The sequence below is a fragment of the Melitaea cinxia genome, chromosome 2, assembly GCF_905220565.1.
Source record: "Melitaea cinxia chromosome 2, ilMelCinx1.1, whole genome shotgun sequence".
NCBI lineage: Eukaryota > Metazoa > Arthropoda > Insecta > Lepidoptera > Nymphalidae > Melitaea > Melitaea cinxia.
Window position 1 is genome coordinate 13,468,021 of NC_059395.1, and position 9,906 is coordinate 13,477,926.

At 32.5% G+C, this 9,906-nt stretch overlaps 1 protein-coding gene across 1 annotated transcript in view; it reads left to right on the top strand.

The window, feature by feature from the left end:
- LOC123660691 (gamma-aminobutyric acid type B receptor subunit 1) overlaps positions 1 to 5,371 on the top strand; it is an 80,145-nt gene extending 74,774 nt beyond the window's left edge. Inside the window, exon 14 of the mRNA XM_045595744.1 lies at positions 4,797 to 5,371. Within this exon, the coding sequence (XP_045451700.1) occupies positions 4,797 to 4,994 (198 nt within the window). The 3' untranslated portion in view covers positions 4,995 to 5,371. The remainder of the gene's footprint in view (positions 1 to 4,796) is intronic.
- Positions 5,372 to 9,906: the final 4,535 nt, after the last annotated feature.

The window sequence follows — 9,906 nt, forward strand, 5'->3', positions numbered from 1 at the left end:
ACAAGCGTAGGGCTCACCTGATGATAAGCGATTACCGTAGCTTATAGGCTGTCTGCAACACCAGAAGCATCACAAACGCGTTGCCGACCCTATCCCCAATTCCCCCCCACGAGCTCTGGTCACGTTACTCACCAACAAAAACACAACACTGCTTGAAAGCAGTATTATTTAGCTGTGATCTTCTGTACTGTCGAGGTACTTCCCCAGTTGGGCTACTCCATAATTTGATCAGGAAATTTCTTGTTGTGCCCTACCTCAGTAAAATTTGCATTTTTGGTATCAATTATAAAGCTCTGATTTTTTTTCAAAATGAGATTAAAATACAGATTGAACCCGTTATACTTTTGTTATATGTTTATAAATATAGCGTCATATCGTTATTTTGTAAAAATAATTAAACATTTTTGAATATCATATCAAAAATTGACCGCTCCAGCGGGGTTCGAACCCGCGTCTCCGACGTACCGTGTCGGCGCTCTAGCCAATTAAGCTATGGAACGATGCACCCGCTCGAGCGAAATTTTCGATATGATAACTTTTTATTTCGGTTTAAGCGAACCGTGGCGCCGTCTATAGTGAGCTCTTTACAGAAACCCGTAACTATTCAAAGTTTCATATTACAATGAAAATCTTTGACAGGAGACGACACCGTGCTATTTTTAATATCTAAGATTTTTATTTTTGTGTTACCCACATTAGGAATTCTAAACATTTTTGAATATCATATCAAAAATCATCATCATCATATCGAAAATTTCGCTCGAGCGGGTGCATCGTTCCATAGCTTAATTGGCTAGAGCGCCGACACGGTACGTCGGAGACGCGGGTTCGAACCCCGCTGGAGCGGTCAATTTTTGATATGATATTCAAAAATGTTTAGAATTCCTAATGTGGGTAACACAAAAATAAAAATCTTAGATATTAAAAATAGCACGGTGTCGTCTCCTGTCAAAGATTTTCATTGTAATATGAAACTTTGAATAGTTACGGGTTTCTGTAAAGAGCTCACTATAGACGGCGCCACGGTTCGCTTAAACCGAAATAAAAAGTTATCATATCGAAAATTTCGCTCGAGCGGGTGCATCGTTCCATAGCTTAATTGGCTAGAGCGCCGACACGGTACGTCGGAGACGCGGGTTCGAACCCCGCTGGAGCGGTCAATTTTTGATATGATATTCAAAAATGTTTAGAATTCCTAATGTGGGTAACACAAAAATAAAAATCTTAGATATTAATAATTAAACATTTTTGAATGCAAATATAGTGTTAAACAAAAACCCTTTTTGCTAATCTTATAGACATTCGGAACTGAAAAGACAAATTAATAAAAAATTGCAAACAACGAAAATATTAAAAAATTGTTATTAAACCTCATTCAAGTACATAATTGACACAATTTAGTTAAATAAATTGTATATATCTTTGGTAATTAGTTTTTTTTTATTTGCGATGCAATACTCGCGTGAGTCGTAAAAAGCTACGCCCAAAAATTTTACGATTCAGTGACTGTGACTGACATTTGAATTAATACAAACTTGTTTTTTTTTTAATATTGTATATAGCAAAACATAAATCACGTGAAATTTATTTTTAGCTGTTACGTTTTGATATTTATAGGTCAAACAAAACATCTTGCGCTTTAAACCAGGCTAGTGATGACTAATTTTAAAATAGAGTCGTTGACAATCATATATTTTTAAATAGTATTAAAATACTTGAAGATCAATAAAAACATATAGATCACATGACTCGAATGTAATATATGATCGTGCAGTACATGCTTTATTGAAGTAATATAGAGTGGAGAGCGCAATGAGCACTTTACAGGCTATTACGATCAATATTTTAATGTTCTTCAGATTACATTGCCTATGGCGAACTAACACTGTCTGACTGACAGCTGGCAAGAAAGCCTTTCTCCAATAAACTAAAGGCATTCTCTGAGGAAGCATACCAAAAGAACCATCTTTCATATGCCAAATGGCAAATATATTATTGAATACGACGTCATGGTTTCACATGCGGTGACGTTTACGGCTATTGTTTCATTACGTCGCGTCGTAATCTAAGGATTTATAGCCTATGATACAAAGATCTAGATAATGTTGGTACAAATGGGAAAATATTGAATCGTTTTGCTGCTAATGGTGTCTGAGTAAGACTTGCTATTTATTTTAGTTAGGAATCATAAATTCTACTAAAAACTCTTGCATCGTTAATTTACGAAATTTACATTTTATAAGATATTAAAGAAAATCCTGTCCAAATTCTGGAGCGAGTTTTTTGACTTATTAATCTAATAAGATTGTCTGAGTTCGAACCAGCTTTACTAAATTTGACTTTTATAATTTATGTAATCTTGTACTGAATAATAATTTAACTTCTACCTATTCTAGCTAATAATACGTTTATAGTACAAAGACCCTATTTATTTGCTGGCATTTATAATAAAATCGTAACTAGTCAAAATGGAGGATATTCCATAGTTACTGTCGAAGTTAAGTGATGTATTTTTTTTTTCTGTCTGCGTATATCGGATTTTCTATAACTATCAATATAAATTCCAAATACCTAAAAACTCGAAATGTTCAGACATCTTTGAACGTTTACGTTCGGAAATATTAAACTTTTTAAACTTAGTTTATAATTTTTTTAAGCTGAAAGCTAAGTAAAAGCGAAGGTACGAGAAACAAAGTTACAGGTTTACCTAATATCCAAATGTTTTTAAATTTATAGTATTATATATATATCTGCATCACGTATAATCATATCATCATTAAAGTTAAAATATGCGTTTTACACAATTTCGTCTATTATTTACAGTGCGACTATTTTGGCACATGGTCGGCGGTTTTTATATATTAGACAATATGTTTTAACAAAGTTTTAGCGCCAGTGGTGTTGGTGTGACTGCTGTGAAATATACACTCTTCTGGGCATAAGCCAAACAGCTTTAGGTCTTGGATATATGTAAATCTTAACTTAATATTTATTCCACTTTCAAAGCGTATTAATTATCCCAACATAAATGGGAAGGAGATTCGAATTCTTAGTATTGATTTTTGTTTTATTTTTATGTATGTATTTTTAACCGACTTCAAAAAAAGGAGGAGGTACTCAATTCGATGGTATATATATATTTTTTTATGTATTTTCGGGGATAACTCCGTCGTTTATGAACCGATTTTGATAACTCTTTTTTTTTTTGTTGGAAAGAAGATATCTCTAGTTTATTACTATGATAAGAAAACCAGGATCTGATCATGGGATCCCAGAGAAATCGAGGGAAACTCTCGAAAATCCGCATAGCTTTTTACTGGGTGTAACGATTTTGATGATTTTTAATTTAATCGAAAGCCGATGTTTATCATGTGGTCACACGTAAATATCATCGAGATCTGATTACAATTTTTGGAGTAATCTTTGATAATGCGTATTTACTTGACTATTTTTTCGCCTACCTACGTTGTATTACTTGTCGATATAACTGAAGTCGGTTTTTCTTCGTTTGCCTGCAAACACAATTATATCCTCATCTATTAATCATTTTAGACACAACTATATCACCAGTGCAAACACAAATGCAAATGTATAGTGCAAACACAATTATATCCTCATCTATTAATCATTTTTCCAATAACTTCTACTAGAGCATATCGTTTTCTTTTGATTTTGTGTTCAAATGACGTAAGCGTAAAAGTTTCGATAAACTTAACGAAACCACATATTCTATTCAAATGTACTAAATATTTAATCATATCATCCACGCTAATATTATGAAAATTATTGAGTTTAGGGCACAGTAGGATATATCCTGCTCAAAATCTGGTGCAGCCCGACTGCGGAAGTATTTCGACTTTACACAAGATGACAGCTAAATCATTCTTCTATCAGGTAGTGTCGTATTCCTGTGGTGAGCACTGTGGCCAAATCTCCTGGACATGGTCCAGGGTAGGGTCAGTAACGCGTTTGCGAATAAATTTAATACAAACGTATATGTTATAATATTTTACACTTGTTTGTCGACTTAATCGTATATAAAAAAAGAAAATTTATTAATTTATTTGACAATTTTATTGTTTACAAGTCAAATGTTTATTTTTATACCAATAAAATTTTTCACTGTGTTTTTATATATATTATATTATATTTCATGAAATCAAAGGCTTAAAATAAAATTTCATGCTTCTAAAATTCTACTTTCCGATATAACAGAAAAACTCAAAGACATATTGAGGCGTAAATATTTTTTTGAGACCGGAATACTTATTCGCTTATTTACTTTTACCTATCCGAATTTAAGAACAAAGGTGGATATTTATAATTTCAGAAGCAATCCAAAATAAATATTCATGCAAAAATAGCACTTTCATACAATTCGTCAATCACCGTTTAGATCCTGAAATACATACTTATTTATTTGTGACCAAAAGCCCAAATATAAAGTTTTATGATATTCCAGAAATGATGGACTTCAATTCCAACCTGTATAGGAATTTTCAACCCATATATTTACACCCTCTTTTGAATTTCCACAAACGCTGAAAACGATTATTTATTTATTTTGGATCAGTAGCCCAAAATAAAAATAAAGTTTCATATCTCTAACATCAAAAAATCAGACGGATTTCTATAAAGACTTTTTTACTTATTTTTGATTAGTAGCCTTCATAACAAAGTTTCATATCTTCAACATCACAAATAATGAAATTTCATACAAAATTTCAGCCCCTACTTCACTTGTTCGACCATCCATAGCCTGTATAATATTTTCTCATTCAAAGTCTTGTTTGTAGAAGGAGGAAAGAATTCGAGTGCTGAAACAGAAGCTGGCAGACCGAGAAGCAGCGGCCGCTGACGGAGTGACGCAAGGTACGGGGGCGGTAATAGCTGACCTCGCCACCGCCACCTCTGACTACGGCACATCCACAAACTACACTAGATCTTCCCGCGCTTCCGTATCTGACTTAGACTTCTCAGAAAGCTACCTCTAAACTCCTATGCCTATATTACAAGTGAGGAAATAAGCGAACGTTGTTGATGTTATAGGAAAAACAATAAATACTGTTTCTGTTTTTTTTTTGTGTTTGCAATGCATAAATTATTGCGGATTATGTTTACTGCAAATATAATAGTATGACTATATAATATTACTTTTGCTTATTCACAATACGAGTGGCAACGCACGATTGTTATTTGCTCTATAAATTCAAATATATACGTGTTATCTGAAAAGTAAAACATCAATAGCAACCTTGAAACTTGATAATAATTTAACAACGACGACTTTTAATAACGAATGACGTTAATGTTTCTCTGTTAAATTAATTTTTAAGATTAAACTTTTAAGTAGTAAAAAAATATCATGGAATGTTATTATAAATGTTTTTTGAATCGTCCGCTTATTTCTAATCCTACGTAATTAATTTCATTACTCATTTCCCAAATTATTAAATGGTTCTCATTTAACTAACGTGACTTTTAAGTCACATTTAAAGCACTTTAAATTTTATTCCATAACATAAATCATTTGCTAATTAAAATTAAACCCGACTTTATTTATGCATTTTACTATCACGTGCGCGACGTTTACGCATTTTAAATAATATAAATTAATTTCTTAATTATTTATAATTGAAATAAAATAGTGTTAACAAAGTTGGTATATTTATTCGAGAACCAGTACATTTAATATACTTCACTTCTAACTTCCAGTGAAACTACTTATTAAATAATTATACAGATATTTTGACGATAACACAAATTAAATGAATAAATAATTATTTATTATTAAATAAGTAAGTGTCTCTAAGTTAAGAAGATGAAGTCTTAAAAATCTCAGTTATTTCGGACCCAGTTCGCTCGAATAAGACGTTAAAGTATTGAGCTAATGAATTCTTATATTAAATATTATAATTGGTTGAAAAAGTAGAACCTGTAGAAAATATCCGTTATTTAATTTGTTATTTTATTAAGAAAAAAAAAATAATGTTGCAATTATAGTAGTGTAAGTAAAAAAATGACTAAAACTTAATAATAATTCTTACATAAGTTTATGTTAGGAAATGTTGTTTTCATAAAATATTTAAATTTGTTGCAAAGAAATTAAACAAACTAATAACAATTCTATTAAAATTAGTTATAAAAAGCTCCCGAGACTATCACATAAATTTAACGTATTTTCGGTTGCCATGGCAACTTTTTGTTAATAACACAATCAAGCAATGAATCCATGTATTGGCACCTTCAATAATAATATTACCTGACAATTGATGAGTCCTTAATTAAATTTTCATGTGCTTTCTTATAAATTTTTTTCAGTGACAAATTCAGTTTATTATTATTCTGACAATGGCATAATTTGCACTCAAAAATATTTTACTGAAATTACTTATTGCTTAGTATATACAATACTAATCGATCGTCTCGGGAATCATATAAAAATTGTGAGTTATTTTCCGATTCTCATGCTCTCTTTTACCCACTCAGTCTCTGATCTCATCCTGACTCTCAAATCGTGACTGCACTTTGCTTATGTGACTGTCAAGTGTTGCTATATACACACACCCTACCTATAACTCTCACTAGACTGACTTAGATTTACTATTAGATAATGGCTACACAAAATAATAATTGTTTATAAGGAAAATCTCTTCTAGTCCTATTGTGCTGTCACCATTCTTGTGGTTTAATTAAGTATACATTGTATGAGCGACAAAGTAAAATAGAATTAAGTAACTACAACGATATTTCTTCGTGCTTTTTAAATGTTTACTAAATACGCGATTATCTTTAAAATCGACACTTTTAAATTTAATTGGCACACTTTAGATATATTTAAATTAGTAACGTTGTCTAAGACAGAAATTTATGTAAATGTTATTTATTTATAGATGTAACACGATCACATTTCATACTTTATAATTTGGAGCCTTTTTTATTTTTAGACGCGTAGTTGTATAAAATTCATGCAGTCAAATCTCGTTAAATGCATATATAAAACATTGAACTAAAGATGCTGTAAATATTATTTATATTGATATATAAAAATATAATACATAATTAAATTAATTGGTAATCTTTTCTTTTCAAAATTGACTTGTAATGAGGAGAAAGATAGTTGCAATGGACATAGCGACTAGAGATGTGTCGAAGTTGTTTAAGCTGATAGTGTGTAAGTATATAAGTATAGCTGGAGATGTTGTTCCGTATCCCGTAGCAATCTGTTCGTGTTTGTCCTAGCATGGCACCCTCACTGCACAGCCCTAGCGCCAACGACACCTATTGTACATACATTTTACCGCTTCATTCGACTGGTTTATCATATCCTATTCATCTACGTGGTGAGTAAAATTATTGAATGTTAACTTTTACTTCGTAATAAATCGACTATATCAACGCGCGTTTATTTATGTTGTTTTTATTTTAATTTTTTTTTTTAAGTCAGTCAGAGCGTACATTAAAAAACGTAATATTCGTCAATCTCTAAAAGGTATTTCAATTTCGAATAAAAAACAAAAACGAGTGTACTTACAACAATCTTGGCAAGATTCCAATATTTAGCTTTCACTGATGCTAAGCACCGACGTTCAACTGTACCTACAACACATCGCTATACATTCTTCTTATAAAAAAGACGTATAAACTTTTTCTTTTATTAATAAACCTCCTTTTAAAAGTTAGCAATAATGTAAGATGCTGTGTAACGAGATTTCCTTGCATGAATGTTACAGGTTGTAAATAATTTATTGGCTTAATTCCGTTGGAGATTTCGCAAGATTTATAAAAATTGTATTGTTTTTACAGCGCTTGTAATAATATGAATATACCTACTTTCAGCTTTCAGGGAAAATTTACTGCTTTGATATAATATGTTGCTCGTAGCCTTACAATATGCTTTTTTTGTTGAAGTAAACGTGGGTGACTGGAGTGTTCATACTAAATGTTTTGTTTTTCTCTACAGATGTTCAAGACGAACAAATATGATTGCTGACGTCGACTGCGATTGGTTATAATATTGCATAAAAATTTTAGTTAAAAATAATACTAAAATGATAATTTTATTAACACACCATAAAAATATTAAAAGTTAAAATATCGAACTAATTTGGTACATTTACATTTTTCTAATGAAATGTAAACAGTTTTATTTTGCAATGAAATTCACAAACCGCTAGTCAATTCTATTATATCATATATGTATGTAAAATTATTAATTATAATTTTATAAAAAAAAATTAAACATTCCGAATCCACAGGTGTTAGTAAAAAGACCTAAAACCTTTGTTGACAACAAATTTAAATAAATTGATCATAATGAATTTTAGTATCTTTTTCGAGCTAGATACGGATCCAATGCTGCATTACAGCACCGACCATGTCCAGTCTCGCTGCTGTTGTATGTAGGAAGCTGTTGACGCTGCCCCGGACACGGTTCAACAGGGTCGTAATACGTTTTCTAATAATAGCTGTATAACTGTCACATCCAGCTTCAGCTAACATCCCCGATGCAGTGCATGCATCAGCCCCCTAAGGCGTTGTTATACAGAGGTACGAAGAGCCGTTAAAACACATAGGCTACATGTGTAAAGATTATGGCAAAACACTTTTAAAAAGGCATCATTTAACATCGACATGGCACTTCGCTCCTGCTACAAATCCATTTTATCTTTTTGCCCAGTGTCCCAATGTTCCAGGTATTTAAAACTATAAACTTGCTTGAAGGTAACGCCATTCAGCTTTACTGGTAGAACTCTGTGCGTTTTATTTTTGGACTTAAATACCAAGAACTCACTCTTAGCAGTATTCTACCTAAAGCCGAGATTTCATTTAAATCGCTCACAAATACTAATAAGTCTGATGAGAGCGCTGACCGAGAGGCACAGCAGTACTATTTCGTCAGCATAACTAATAGTATTGACAATAATTCTGTCAATGAAACAACTGACGCCAGCGCCATTGAGTTCCTCGATCAGCCCGTTCATGTACAAATTGAAAAGGGTTGGTGAGCTAAATCCCTTCTCTACTTCACGCCGCATTCTAATCTGTACGAGTATATGCTTGAGAACTCACCAGACTATTTTACATAACTTTGCTGATTTAAATAACAGTACCTTAACATAAATACATATATTCAGGTGGTATGTTAGTGTTTACATACAACATTTCCCAAAGCTGTGATGATACATACTGAACTAAATCAAAGGCTTTGAACAACTCCAGAAATAGAGCAAAAGCGTGTATTTCTAGCTGTATAGTACTGGACAGTCTGCTTGAGGCGCAGTACTGCAGTCTCCATTGAAAGGCCCGGTCTAAAGCCAAACAAAATGACATGTTTCCGTTGTTGGTCCTGACCAATATTGGTTGATGGTTACATTTATCATCAGTTTTTAACATAGATGCTGGCATGACTAGGGGGCTCAATTTCGGGTTTTAATACAGTGAGGTTACACTGAACGTCTAGTGGCAAGTGGCCCGGTGTAGATGAGTTATTGCGTACAAGAATTTTAGCAATCGTACTTCTAGCCGCCTGTGTCACTATGCAATAAAATCAATCCAGCTAGTTACACCAAGCATTTCAAGGTCAGCATAAACCCAGCTCTCGAACATACAAAATTGTTTAAGCTCATTACCAAAACTAGCTCCCAGATTAGATTAAAATCTCTAAGCATATACACATATTCAACATCGCAACTCTCAATCACAGCACTCATTTCTCCTAAACATTGCGAAAACTCGACTAGATGTTTGGTCCGCCACAGGGAATGTACACTGAGAATAACAAAAAAAAAAGCTCTCATAACTGTCACCTTAATAGCTACGAATCGATCGCTATTACATGCAAAAATGGAAATCGAACTGATAGCACTTTTTCTCCACAATATAGCCAGTTCTCAATACGGACGT